The sequence below is a fragment of the Bufo bufo genome, chromosome 4 (genome assembly GCF_905171765.1).
Source record: "Bufo bufo chromosome 4, aBufBuf1.1, whole genome shotgun sequence".
Taxonomy (NCBI): Eukaryota; Metazoa; Chordata; class Amphibia; order Anura; family Bufonidae; genus Bufo; species Bufo bufo.
The window spans coordinates 335,784,290-335,800,159 of NC_053392.1; the positions used below are offsets into that span (position 1 = coordinate 335,784,290).

Here is a 15,870-nt window from a genome sequence, read left to right on the forward strand (position 1 = left end):
ATACTATTATCCTCCAAAATATACCGTAAACATTGAAGCATGCATAGATCATAACCCATAGGTGACAAATCAAATCAAATACATTTATGATAAAAGCACTTATATATTTCTCCAAAAACCATTGGTATCCCTGCGGATATTATGAAATCACATTATCAAATAAATCATATATACAATTAAAATGACCCCATACATACCGGTAATCGTGTGACAAAATAAGTAATGATGCATAAAGCTCATGTGTCATGAGGCCCAGGCTTTCTCTATGTAACTTGTATCAGACGTACTATAGAATATGATTCTATATTGTATACTCGTATACATTCTCTGTTTTCACTTTTTGGACTAAAACTCCACAATGTACTAATTTAATAATTTTTGGTGTCTGACTCTTCTTTGAAATTAGAATATAAGTCAATTAATGAATGTGAGGAGCTGGTGATCGATACCCTGGCAGCATTTGGCAATTTATCTTACTATCAAAATGACACCTCTGTAATTACCAAGAGAAGAATGGAGATTTCTAATTGTAAGTTGTGTTTTTTTATCTGAATACTCTTTTAAAACTTGAAATGCTACTGATTAACCCCTTTTATTGTTAGAGTTAAAGGGGTTCTGCAGTTTGTTTAAACTGATGATCTATCCTCTGGATAGATCATCAGCATCTGGTCTGCGGGGGTCAGACACCTGGGATCCCCACTGATCAGCTGTTTGAGAAGGCAGCAGCGCCGCGGCCTTCTCACTGTTTACCGCCGGCCCAGTGGCGTCACGGCTAGTATCAACTAGCGTGGGCGCGGCTAAGCTCCGTTCAAGTGAACAGTGCTTAACCCCACTCAGGCCAGTGATACTAGTCGTGACGTCACTGGGCCAGCGGTAAACAGAGGATAGATCATCAGTTTAAACAAAGTGCAGAACCCCTTTAAAGAAGACTCATCTGTGAGATACACCACATGTAAACCCTCCACAACTTTTCTTTGCTAAAATACACAGTTCAGATGTGGCAGGATTCTCAGTGTTCACATCTGTATTGAAATTAGTGGAATTATTGAAAATCTCATTCCCCTGCTGCAAAAAACTTGAATAGCAGCATAGCCAGATTAGGATTTGAGTGACTCAGAGTGTACCAGGAGAACTGTGTGCCAGGAGCATCCACACCTCCGTTGGTAGTGAAACTGCAGATTTTTGTGTGGTTCACTATTACAGCAGTGGTGATTCTGCAACTCGCAGCAACATTTGAACTTCACCTAAGGGCTCATTCAGACGGCCGTATGCTATCCGCAAAAATGCGGATCCGTTTTTTTGCGGATTAGATACTGACCCATTCACTTCTATGGGGCCCTTTTCTATTCCACGGTTCCACAAAACAAATGAAACATGTCCTATACTTGTCCGTGAAAATCAGGAGATGGCCCCATGGAAGTCTATGGGTCCGCAAAAATACTGAATGCTATCCGTTTTTTTGCGGATCCGCAAAAAAACGGATAGCATTCAGTATTTTTGCGGACAGCATACGGCCGTCTGAATGAGCCCTAAGGGACCTTAGTTTTGTTTTGTCTGATAGAAATTGTAATTGGAGCAGGAATTATACTTTACAGCAGAGAATCATAATCAACGTTTCCATTACTGGATTTCACTTGATTTAGTGGATGCTGCAGTTTTTTCACAGCAATCCTGGTTCAACAGGAGATATTGTAATAAAGCGTCTCTGTGTTTTTAACAGTGCTATTACAATTAATGCTGTCTAGCAACATGGAGGGAATACTTGAAGCTACTCGAGTTTACGGCAATCTGTCTCAATACCAGGATGTGCAGGATTTCATTTTGGAGCAAAATGGTGAGCAGCAGTGTCATTCTCCAACAAAAAATATTACTATGTTTGATCCTTTTTTTGTTTTTTTATCATATATCTTTATACACATACAGTGGGATGCGAAAGTTTGGGCAACCTTGTTAATCGTCATGATTTTCCTGTATAAATCGTTGGTTGTTACGATAAAAAATGTCAGTTAAATATATCATATAGGAGACACACACAGTGATATTTGAGAAGTGAAATGAAGTTTATTGGATTTACAGAAAGTGTGCTATAATTGTTTAAACAAAATTAGGCAGATGCATAAATTTGGGCACTGTTGTCATTTTATTGATTCCAAAACCTTTAGAACTAATTATTGGAACTCAAATTGGCTTGGTAAGCTCAGTGACCCCTGACCTATATACACAGGTGAATCCAATTATGAGAAAGAGTATTTAAGGGGGTCAATTGTAAGTTTCCCTCCTCTTTATATTTTCTCTGAAGACTAGCAACATGGGGGTCTCAAAACAACTCTCAAATGACCTGAAGACAAAGATTGTTAACCATCATGGTTTAGGGGAAGGATACAGAAAGCTGTCTCAGAGATTTCAGCTGTCTATTTCCACAGTTAGGAACATATTGAGGAAATGGAAGACCACAGGCTAAGTTCAAGTTAAGGCTCGAAGTGGCAGACCAAGAAAAATCTCGGATAGACAGAAGCGACGAATGGTGAGAACAGTCAGAGTCAACCCACAGACCAGCACCAAAGACCTACAACATCATCTTGCTCCAGATGGAGTCACTGTGCATCGTTCAACCATTCGGCGCACTTTACAAAAGGAGATGCTGTATGCGAGAGTGATGCAGAGGAAGCCTTTTCTCCGCCCACAGCACAAAAAGTGCCGCTTGAGGTGGGCTAAAGCACATTTGGACAAGCCAGCTTCATTTTGGAATAAGGTGCTGTGGACTGATGAAACTAAAATTGAGTTATTTGGCCATAACATGGGGCGTTATGCATGGAGGAAAAAGAACACAGCATTCCAAGAAAAACACCTGCTACCTACAGTAAACTATGGTGGTGGTTCCATCATGCTGTGGGGCTGTGTGGCCAGTGCAGGGACTGGGAATCTTGTCAAAGTTGAGGGACGCATGGATTCCACTCAGTATCAGCAGATTCTGGAGACCAATGTCCAGGAATCAGTGACAAAGCTGAAGCTGCGCCGGGGCTGGATCTTTCAACAAGACAACGACCCTAAACACTGCTCAAAATCCACTAAGGCATTTATGCAGAGGAACAAGTACAACGTTCTGGAATGGTCATCTCAGTCCCCAGACCTGAATATAATTGAAAATCTGTGGTGTGACTTAAAGAGAGCTGTCCATGCTCTGAAGCCATCAAACCTGAATGAACTAAAGATGTTTTGTAAAGAGGAATGGTCCAAAATACCTTCAACCAGAATCCAGACTCTCATTGGAACCTACAGGAAGCGTTTAGAGGCTGTAATTTCTGCAAAAGGAGGATCTACTAAATATTGATTTCATTTCTTTTTTGTGGTGCCCAAATTTATGCACCTGCCTAATTTTGTTTAAACAATTATAGCACACTTTCTGTAAATCCAATAAACTTCATTTCACTTCTCAAATATCACTGTGTGTGTCTCCTATATGATATATTTAACTGACATTTTTTATCGTAACAACCAACGATTTATACAGGAAAATCATGATGATTAACAAGGTTGCCCAAACTTTCGCATCCCACTGTATAAATATGGTTCACACTGACTATCATTACAGGCTTACATTTCCTTTTCTGTAGTTTGGACAGACACTTCATTACCAAAGTGTTTGCCCCCCTTTCTTGCCCGGCTAATTTTTCAATTTTAGCAATGGGCCTATTTAACTGCAAATAGCTATTTAATTTTTGAGCCAGCCTACGTGTATTTGATATATTTTTTTTTTCACAAGACACATTAGGCCTGTCTTTTTGTCATTAGATGACATATATAATATGTAAAAAATATTGAAGGAAAAACTGTGAAAATGATGAAAAAATACATTTTTCCTTTATCAATTTTTTTTTGTTACAAAACATTTCAAGACAAAACATTTCTAAAGCTTTTACCGTATGTTTTTTCTGTGAAAATGTATGTTATTTGTGCAGTGTACCTAGTCACTGGGATCACCACAAGACTTTAAGTGAGTTGACTGCGAGACCTGAATGAGTGGAGCGATTTTGGAGGCCTAATTTGCTATTGCTGCTTTTATAACACCATACTGCCAGTACAGATGTTGTACTGTGACAAAGCATTAGAAATGCCTTCAAACTGACTATTGTTTAATGTTAACCCCTCTAAGGTATTCATCTTAGAGAAATATGGATATTTTTTTTTTTTTTTTTTTTTTTTAGTTTAGTGGCCTATTTGTCACATTCACTATGTGGCCCTGAAAAACACACACATTAACACACGTTCATATATGTATGATACCCTAAATGTGCTTTTTACACCTTGTTTGGGCTCACGAGAAGACTTGAAAGGACCTTGCGTTTTGGATTGTGGAGGCCTAGTTTTCCATTGCTGGTTGTATGGCACCACACTGCCAGAACAGATGTTGGACACTACCTAAACATTATAAACACCCACGAAGTGACAACTTTTTAAAATGTTGCCCCTAAGGTATTCATTATGGGGAAATATGAACATTTTGAGATTTTGGCTTTTTTTTTTTTAGGAAAATAGAATGGAAACAGGTGGAGAAAATGAAAATAGCATTATTTTCTAAAATGTATTGATTCAGTGGTTTATTTTTCACAATTACCATGTGGCCTTGAAATGACACAATTTACCACACATTCATATACTTTTGTTGTTTAGAATGATACCCTATATATGCTTTTTATAACTTGTTTGGACTAGAGCACATTTTGGATTTTGGAGACCTATTTTTCTATTACTGGTTCTATGACACCATACTGCAAGAACAGATGTTGTGAACCATATATTGCCCCTGAGCTGTCCTTACCCAAGGGACCTAGGCAGCAATCTACAGTACCAGGGAGAGCAGATACGGCACGGGAGAGATGTAGGGTGCTCCTCCAGGCAGCAGAGAGGAGAAGGAGATCCTCCTGCTGCCTTCTTCATGTAAGTAAGAATGTGTGGGCTGGCGGCAGTACATACAGAGAAGCCGCCTGCCTGCCCAACGTGAAAGTGAAGGGAAGCGCATAATTTAGCATTTAGTGAAGCCGCCAGCCCGCCCATCAGATGCTGCTTAGTGCCGCGATGTATGCGCGGGCTGGCAGCTTCACTGAAGCCTGCGCTGCCCGCCTGCCCACAGTTTCATGGCACCTCAGGAGCCATTAGTGAGCGCTGCTGCAGCCGGCACATTTCCCCCACCTTCCCTTTATATAAAAAAAAATACGGCTGTATCTAGGGCTTATTTTTGGAGTAGGACTTATATTTTGAGCCTACGCCAAAAACCCTGCAAAATATTTTAGGTGACAAAAACTGATGCAAACTCATACAGAGGGATGCGAAAGTTTGGGCAACCTTGTTAATCGTCATGATTTTCCTGTATAAATCGTTGGTTGTTACGATAAAAAATGTCAGTTAAATATATCATATAGGAGACACACACAGTGATATTTGAGAAGTGAAATGAAGTTTATTGGATTTACAGAAAGTGTGCTATAATTGTTTAAACAAAATTAGGCAGGTGCATAAATTTGGGCACCACAAAAAAGAAATGAAATCAATATTTAGTAGATCCTCCTTTTGCAGAAATTACAGCCTCTAAACGCTTCCTGTAGGTTCCAATGAGAGTCTGGATTCTGGTTGAAGGTATTTTGGACCATTCCTCTTTACAAAACATCTTTAGTTCATTCAGGTTTGATGGCTTCCGAGCATGGACAGCTCTCTTTAAGTCACACCACAGATTTTCAATTATATTCAGGTCTGGGGACTGAGATGGCCATTCCAGAACGTTGTACTTGTTCCTCTGCATAAATGCCTTAGTGGATTTTGAGCAGTGTTTAGGGTCGTTGTCTTGTTGAAAGATCCAGCCCCGGCGCAGCTTCAGCTTTGTCACTGATTCCTGGACATTGGTCTCCAGAATCTGCTGATACTGAGTGGAATCCATGCGTCCCTCAACTTTAACAAGATTTCCAGTCCCTGCACTGGCCACACAGCCCCACAGCATGATGGAACCACCACCATATTTTACTGTAGGTAGCAGGTGTTTTTCTTGGAATGCTGTGTTCTTTTTCCTCCATGCATAACGCCCCATGTTATGGCCAAATAACTCAATTTTAGTTTCATCAGTCCACAGCACCTTATTCCAAAATGAAGCTGGCTTGTCCAAATGTGCTTTAGCCCACCTCAAGCGGCACTTTTTGTGCTGTGGGCGGAGAAAAGGCTTCCTCTGCATCACTCTCGCATACAGCATCTCCTTGTGTAAAGTGCGCCGAATGGTTGAACGATGCACAATGACTCCATCTGCAGCAAGATGATGTTGTAGGTCTTTGGTGCTGGTCTGTGGGTTGACTCTGACTGTTCTCACCATTCGTCGCTTCTGTCTATCCGAGATTTTTCTTGGTCTGCCACTTCGAGCCTTAACTTGAACTGAGCCTGTGGTCTTCCATTTCCTCAATATGTTCCTAACTGTGGAAACAGACATCTGAAATCTCTGAGACAGCTTTCTGTATCCTTCCCCTAAACCATGATGGTGAACAATCTTTGTCTTCAGGTCATTTGAGAGTTGTTTTGAGACCCCCCATGTTACTACTCTTCAGAGAAAATTAAAAGAGGAGGGAAACTTACAATTGACCCCCTTAACCACTTGCCATCCGGGCCATTTGCCCCCTTCCTGACCAGGCCAAATTTTGCAAAACTGACATATCTCACTTTATGTGGTAATAACTTTGGAACGCCTTTATTTATCCAAGTCATTCAGAGATTGTTTTCTCGTGACACATTGTACTTCATGATAGTCATAAATTTGAGTCAAAATATTTCACCTTTATTTATGAAAAAATCCCAAATTTACCCAAAAATTTGAAAAATGACCTCATTGTAGAAACTACACCCCTCAAGGTATTCAAAACCGATTTTACAAACTTTGTTAACCCTTTAGGCGTTCCACAAGAATTAAAGGAAAATGGAGATCAAATTTTTAAATTTCACTTTTTTAGCAGATTTTCCATTTTAATCAATTTTTTTCTTTAACACATCGATGGTTAACAGCCAAACAAAACTCAATATTTATTACCCAGATTCTGCGGTTTACAGAAACACCCCACATGTGGTCATAAACTGCTGTATGGGCACACGGCAGGGCGCAGAAGAAAAGGAACTCCACATGGTTTTTAGATGCCATGTCCCATTTGAAGCCCCCTGATGCACCCTTACAGTAGAAACTCCCAAGAAGTGACCCCATTTTGGAAACTAGGGGATAAGGTGCCAGTTTTATTAGTACTATTTTTGGGTACATATGATTTTTTGATCATTCATTATAACACTTTATGGGGCAAGGTGACCAAAAAATTGGTTGTTTTAGCACAGTTTCTATTTATTTATTTTTACAGCGTTCACCTGAGGGGTTCAGTCAAGTGACATTTTTATAGAGCAGATTGTTACGGACGTGGCGATACCTAATATGTATACTTTTTCTCATTTATTAAAGTTTTACACAATAATAGCATTTTTGAAACAAAAAAATTATGTTTTAATGTGTCCATGTTCTGAGAGCTATAGTTTTTTTATTTTTTGAGAGATTTTCTTATGTAGGGGCTCATTTTTTGCGGGATGAGGTGACGGTTTCATTGGTACTATTTTGTGGGACATACGCATTTTTGATCACTTGGTGTTGCACCTTTTGTGATGCAAGGTGACAAAAATTGCTTGTTTTGACACAGTTTTTTTTTTTTTTTTTTTACGGTGTTCACCCGAGGGGTTAGGTCATGTGATATTTTTATAGAGCTGGTTTTTACGGACGCGGCAATACCTAATATGTATACTTTTTTTTATTTGTTTCACTTTAACACAATAATAGCATTTTTGAAACCAAAAAAATGATGTTTTAGTGTCTCCATGTTCTAAGAGCTATAGTTTTTTTATTTTTTAAGAGATTTTCTTATGTAGGGGCTAATTTTTTGCGGGATGAGGTGACGGTTTTATTGGTACTATTTTGTGGGACATACGCGTTTTTGATCACTTGGTGTTGCACCTTTTGTGATGCAAGGTGACAAAAATTGCTTGTTTTGACAGTTTTTTTATTTTTTTTTACGGTGTTCACCCGAGGGGTTAGGTCATGTGATACTTTTATAGAGCTGGTTTTTACGGACGCGGCGATACCTAATATGTCTATTTTATTTTATTTTTTCTATTTTTAATTTTTTTTTTTTATTCCTTACTTGGGAACTTTTTTTTTTTTTTACATGTGAAACTTTATTTTATTTGATTTTTTCAACCCTTTATTTATTTTATTTTTTTTACACTTTTCGTCCCCCATAAGGTCATACAAGACCTCTGGGGGACATTTGCTTCACTTTTTCTTTTTTTTTCACAGTTGATTTCTCCTGTAACTGGGGCTGACATAGTAGCCCCAGTTACAGTGGAAATGCACCCCTATAGAGGCTGTACAGCAGCAATCCAGCGCTGTACAGCCTCACAGCAGGGCTGATCGAGGTCTCTGAGAGACTTCACACAGCCCCTGCACACTCCGGTCACATGACCGCCGGGCCGGAACAGGAAGCGCACAGCGCTTCCTGCTCTGCAGACACAGCGCTCGGTGAGCGCTGTGTCTGCAGCGATCGTGAAGGCAGGGACACCTGGGCACTGTCCCTGCCTTGTCTTAGGGTTGCCCTGCTGTCACTGACAGCGGGCAACCCGATCAGCAGCTGCACGATTAGCGTGCAGCTGCTATTTCTGACAGGACGTTCTAAAACGTGCTGTCAGAAATAGACGTCCACCCATAGGACGTTTATATCCTATGGGCGGACGGGAAGTGGTTAAATACTCTCTCATGATTGGATTCACCTGTGTATGTAGGTCAGGGGTCGCTGAGCTTACCAAGCCAATTTGAGTTCCAATAATTAGTTCTAAAGGTTTTGGAATCAATAAAATGACAACAGTGCCCAAATTTATGCACCTGCCTAATTTTGTTTAAACAATTATAGCACACTTTCTGTAAATCCAATAAACTTAATTTCACTTCTCAAATATCACTGTGTGTGTCTGCTATATGATATATTTAACTGACATTTTTTATCGTAACAACCAACGATTTATACAGGAAAATCATGACGATTAACAAGGTTGCCCAAACATTCGCATCCCACTGTAACTGATGCTAAAAAAAAGACAGATCTGTTATTTTTAGTTGAAACTGATGCTTTTGATTCGATTTCTTTACCACAAAAAAGTATATTTGATACCACGCGGAAAAAATAAAACGCCAAGAAAGCTGCGTGAATTTTATGGAACGTCCGGCCCATAATAGAACAGGTGACAAAAAAAATGGCAAATCACGCGCTTTAATTTTTTTTCCTGTTACAGCGTTCACCGCATAGGAGATATTTTTTTATATTTTAATAGTTCACACTTTTTCAGGCGTGGCGATATGTAATATAAAATATATAAACAATAAAAAAATAAACATATGTAAAATACATAAACAATGAATTAGGGGTCATACTACAAGTAAAAATGGAGTGCACTGGCGATTCAAATCAACACATATATACCCAAAACAGGCCGCATGGCCCAAGAAAACCCCAATAAAGTGCACATCCACTAGATATAAAAGCAATATATAAAATGTATTTTATTAGGCTACAAAGACACACAGACATGATTAAAAATTGTATACAATATACCATGTGCTGGTACAAAATAAGACCAGACACCAACTCAACTCCCACCAAGAACCACAAATGTGGGCACAATGTATATAGTCCAAATAGCAATAACCAATGGTACAAAGCAAAGATGCAACCTAAAATCCACAATAAATAAATAATGTGACATCAAAACACCTGGTACCTGAATGAGATAAAGAATATAAGCTCAGGACTATCTGGGTGGGCCTGAGTGAAGGAAGTGACGCCCCACGCATATCGCCAGTAAAGTCCAGCTTCCTCAGGGGTAAATGCCTATGTGCCCCAAGGTCCTTTATATATACCATAATAATCAATCATAATCAACAATGTATGAAAATCACCTGGAGAAGAAGTATGCCTGTTATGCTTCTAGCGTCCATAGCAGCTCACCACGCTTGCGTCGGTGGCCGCTTTGATGAGGTGTGGAAAAGTCATGTGATCGGAGATCACATGAAACAGAGACACACCCCTGCTAGAAGTGGAACACAAAAGCGCTCCACGAGCAGAATGGTGGAATGTAGGTGCGCATGATTGCGGAACAAAAGTCCCGTAATACATGTGATACAGAGGCGAACGTATCGTGACCTAATGAAACGCAAATGCGCTCCACTCGGGTGACAGATATACTATTGAGAAATGGTGAAAGGATATACATAAAAAGAGAATATGTGTAATAACATAATTATCTGTGAATTGATGAATGAATGAATAAAGAAAGTGAAAAAAAATTTTTTATCACAAAATGAGTGAGAATATGAAAGTAAACCTATTCACCCATAAACAAAAATAAATTATAAATATATATGGCTAATTAAATTAATACACCAAACATACCGTCAATGAATCAATAGATATCACAATTACATACATGATTAAATAAAATAAAATAATGTGTTAAATGTCCAAAACATGATTTATTGGCCAGTAAATACCATAAAAATGAATTCATGTGTAGTAATACATAACATACATATGTAATAAATAATAAAAAGTCTATTCATATGTAATGATAAATAGCAAATCAATATCCCCATAATCAATAGTGGCTATCATAAATTAAAAACCTCAATATCACATGTAAAACATGCTGTGCTAAGATGCTGCAACGCCAGAAGCATAACAGGGAAGAAAAAAAAAGGTCATTTTCTTTTTGCTTCCCTACTTGCTATTTATACAATTATATCCAGTATTAGTTGTACATTATTTGTAAATATGGCACTAATATATATATATATGTCAGAAGACCAAAACATAAAGTAAAAAGAAAGAAATATTCTAGAAGGACCTAAAGGAAACCAAAAACAAGTGAAATTAAAACAAAAAAATATATATCTATATATGATATAAACATAGTGTGTATCCATAAGTGCTGAAGAAGTGAAGATTCGGTAAATGCACATCATAAGACAAAGCTTGAACCTGCAAAGAACTGTGAACGTGAATTCTTCATTCATACCATTTGGTGTCAAAGAATCAAGATCAAAGATCCATCTGGATTCTAGGTGGAGAAGCTGTGGAGTAGTAGGGCTCCCCCTGAGGTTGTTGCGTAGCCAGCCTAATCCAACAACTCGTAGGCCTGTAGGTACTACTTTGATGGTCATCCAAAAAATGCGCGGCTACAGAGGTCAATGGTTTTTCTCCCTTGATCCTTTCGAGACGTGCCAAAGCAATATTAGATAAATGTTGCTGGATGCGTTTGCGTAGTTCTTGGCCAGTTTGGCCGACATATGTTTTCCCACACTTACAGATAAGAGCATAGATGACATTTCAGGTACGACAATTTAACATAATGTCTGAGGCAAATTTTTCTGGAGTCCCTTGGATTCACATTGATCAATTCACAGATAATTATGTTATAACACATATTCTCTTTTATGTATATCCATTCACCATTTCTTTTTTACGTTGGTACATCACCATTTTTCAATAGTATATCTGTCCCCCGAGTGGAACGCATTTGCATTCCATTAGGTCACGATACGTTCGCCTATGTATCACGGGACTTTTGTTCCGTGATCATGCGCACCTACATTCCACCATTCTGCTCGTGGAGCGCATTTGTGTTCCACTTCTAGCAGGGGTGTGTCTCTGTTTCATGTGATCTCCGATCACATGACTTTTCTACACCTCCTCAAAGCGGCCACCGGCGCAGGCGTGGTGAGCTGCTATGGATGCCAGAAGCACAACAGGCATACTTCTTCTCCAGGGGATTTTCATACATTGTTGATTATGATTGATTATTATGGTATATATAAAAGACCCTGGAGCACATAGGCATTTACCCCTGAGGAAGCCGGACTTTACCGGCGATACGAGTGGGGCTTCACTTCTTTCACTCAGGCCCACCCAGATAGTCCTGAGCTTATATTCTTTATCTCATTCAGGTACCAGGCATTTTGATGTCACATTATTATTTATTTATTGTGGATTTTAGGTTGAATCTTTGCTTTGTACTATTGGTTATTGCTATTTTGGACTATATATATTGTGCCCGCATTTGTGGTTCTTGGTCGGAGTTGAGGTCTGGTCTTATTTTGTACCAGCACATGGTATATTGTATACAATTTTTAATCATGTCTGTGTGTCTTTGTAGCCTAATAAAAAAAAATCTATATATTGCTTTTATATCTAGTGGATGTGCACTTTATTGGGGTTTTATTGGGCCATGCGGCCTGTTTTGGGTATCTATTAGGGTGAATAGGATCTTACACTGTCCCTGCTGCCCTGTGCTTTGTGCACACAGCTGCAGGGGGGATTACCATGGCATCCAAGGTTAAATTTGCGTCCTGGCTGCCATGGTAACCGATCGGAGCCTCGCGATTTTACTGCTGGGGCTTCGATCGGAAGCTGCCACTGCCACCAATGAAGAGGGGAGGAGGCGACCCTGTGGCCACTGCCACTAATGACTTTAATACTCGGAGGTTGGGGGGGGGGAGGGTGCACTGCGCCACCAATGAAGATAATTTATAATACTGGAGGGGCACACTGCGCCACCAATGATTATAATTTATAATACTGCGGCACCTGAGGGGTTAATTGCTGCGGTTCACGGGATCACTGTGCCCTTTTATTGAGGCCAGGTATGTGATACCGCCGGCATCTGCTTCCTACACTTAAATTAATAGGTTAATTATATTCATTGGTGGTGCAGTGGCCACAGCCCCTCCTCCCCTCCATCTTCTCATTGGTGACAGTGGCACAGTGGGGAGCGAGGAAGGGAGAGACTGCCTCCTTCCCCACTGTGCTGCTGAAGAGAACATGGTGCGCCCTGAGAGCGGTGCGTGCCATGTTCTCTAACAGCAGCGCAGCCTAGTATAGTTATAATAGTACAACCCGGTAACGTATCGATCCGGGGCTAAAAGTATGAATACTTCGATACCCGGTGCAACCGTATACTCTACTACATACTCACTGATATGATCCTTCAAATGTTGTACGTTGCTTACCCTTTAGATTTCTCTGTCATATTTATTAAACCTTTAATTAAAATACATTTTTTAAATTTATACTTATATTTCATAAGCTTTTTTTGGCTGTGTTGCTATTTTCTTTTTAGCCAATAGGTGTCAGCAGAACAGACACACAATCAAGGTTGGTAAAACATGACCATCTTTTCAACTTCCTGTGAAAAACTCCTGTGTTGCTAGTAGTATTAGTAGTAGTATTATCCCGTTATAATACAATTCAATGGAAATCTTTTATTAACGTCTCTAAATACAGTTGTGAGGCGAGTGCCACTACTTAGAAACTCTGTGTCTGATAGCATACGGTTGAATTACATAACTCCTATAGGATTACGTAGTAACATAGTTTGTAAGGCTGAAAAAAGACATCTGTCCATCCAGTTCAGCCTGTTATCCTGCAAAATAGATCCAGAGGAAGGCAAAAAAAAACACATCATGAGGTTGAAGCCAATTTTCCTAATTTTGGGGGGGGGGGGGGATGCCAGTCAGGCATAAAAACTCCCTGGATCAATGAATCTTCTCAAGAAATCTAGTAGCTATAGCCTGTAATATTATTACACTCCAGAAATACATCCAGGCCCCTCTTGAACTCTTTTTAGTCAGTTCACCATCACCCTCTCCTCAGAGTTCCATAGTCTCACTGCTCTTACCATAAAGAATCCTCTTCTATGTTTGTGTACAAACCTTCTTTCCTCCAGACGCAGACGATGTCCCCTCGTCATAGTCCTGGGGATAAATAGATGATGACAGAGATCTCTGTACTCTACCCTGATATATTTATACATAGTTTTTAGAGCTCCCCTCAGTTTCTTTCTAAAGTGAATAACCCTAATTTTGATAATCTTTCAGGGTACTGTAGTCCACCCATTCCAGTTTTTACTTTAGTTGCCCTCCTCTGAACCCTCTCCAGCCCTGCTATGTCTGCCTTGTTCACAGGAGCCCAGAACTGTACACAGTACTCCATGTGTGGTCTGACTAGTGATTTGTAAAGTGGTAGGACTATGTTCTCATCACGGGCATCCATGCCCCTTTTGATGCAACCCATTATCTTATTGGCCTTGGCAGCAGCTGCCGGACACTGGTTTTTACTGCTTAGTTTGTTGCTCACAAAAATTTCTAGGTCCTTTTCCATGTCAGTGTTACTGAGTGTTTTACACCATTTAGTATGTACGGGTGACTTGCATTATTCCTTCCCATGTGCATAACCTTACATTTGTGAGTAGGGCTGCAACGATTAATCAAAGTTATCGATAATATTCGATAACTGGAACGTCACTTAATCATGTGACACGCCTGCTCCGACTGCTTCATTCATAAAGTGGGCGGAGCAGGCGCATCACGCGAGTATATAGTGTCATCCACAGATCCCCCTCCCCATAACACGCCATCCACAGATCCCCCTCCCATAACAGTGCCATCCACAGATCCCCCTCCCCATAACAGTGCCATCCACAGATCCCCCTCCCATAACAGTTCCATCCACAGATCCCCCTCCCCATAACAGTGCCATCCACAGATCCCCCTCCCCATAACAGTGCCATCCACAGATCCCCCTCCCCATAACAGTGCCATCCACAGATCCCCCTCCCCATAACAGTGCCATCCACAGATCCCCCTCCCCATAACAGTGCCATCCACAGATCCCCCTCCCCATAACAGTGCCATCCACAGATCCCCCTCCCCCATAACAGTGCCATCCACAGATCCCCCTCCCCATAACAGTGCCATCCACAGATCCCCCTCCCCATAACAGTGCCATCCACAGATCCCCCTCCCCATAACAGTGCCATCGCACAGATCCCCCTCCCCATAACAGTGCCATCGCACAGATCCCCCTCCCCATAACAGCGTGTCATCCGCAGATCCCCCATAACAGCGTGTCATCCGCAGATCCCCCATAACAGTGTGTCATCCGCAGATCCCCCATAACAGTGTGTCATCCACAATTTGTTTTAATATGGCCTTTGAACATAATTTTTCAAGTAAAATCATATAAACCCCTTTTTTTGTCATTTTTGTGTCTTTTCCTGATTAATCGATTAAATTATCGACAACTTATCGGTTATTCAAATAATCGTTCGCTGCAGCCCTATTTGTCAGTGTTAAACCTCATCTGCCACTTATCTGCCCAAGCCTCCAATCTATCCAGATCCATCTGCAGCTGTATACTATCCTCTTCCGTGTCAATTACTTTACACAGTGGCGGTGTACTGTACATGCTCAGCCACTGCTCCATAAAAAACGATCCTAAATTTGAACATGCTGGTGAGAAGGAAAGGGGGGGGAATGGTTGACCTTTTACATACTGTAGGTAAGAAATTTTGATTGTAGGAAAACTCCTTTATGGGAATCTTCACATTGTATTTTGGTTTGGGAAAGTCCATCAAATGGACAGGGAAGGTAACCATCTTTCTCCAACTAGCATACCACTCTTGCCGTGCAGAAAAGGTTGGCGGTGGTGGCTTCCGAAATAGTATATAGTGAAATATTAACAAAATATTGAAGTTATATCATTAAAGAGGTTCTTCGCTCTTTTTAGGAAATCTATCCTTTCTTCTGTCCTGAAGAAGAAAGATAGTTTAGTTGGGGCTTATTCCCCTGTTGCGCCACCGATGGCGCTGTCTCCGCTGCACTTACAGTACACAGGTTGCGTGTTCTTCCACTTGGGTATGACTGGATGTGTGCCCTTCTCATCCTGTTCAGTTGCTTAATAGTAAAGGCAGCTTAACAGGAAG

The 15,870-nt window shown here is 40.4% G+C and overlaps 1 protein-coding gene across 2 annotated transcripts in view; it reads left to right on the plus strand.

Moving 5' to 3' along the window:
* Positions 1-15,870, plus strand: part of ARMC2 (armadillo repeat containing 2) — a 120,615-nt gene that overhangs the window by 97,945 nt on the left and 6,800 nt on the right. For both annotated transcript variants that reach the window (XM_040426836.1, XM_040426837.1), the window contains exons 14-15: positions 407-529; positions 1,721-1,834. In XM_040426836.1, coding sequence (XP_040282770.1) covers positions 407-529; positions 1,721-1,834 — 237 coding nt within the window. The remainder of the gene's footprint in view (positions 1-406; positions 530-1,720; positions 1,835-15,870) is intronic.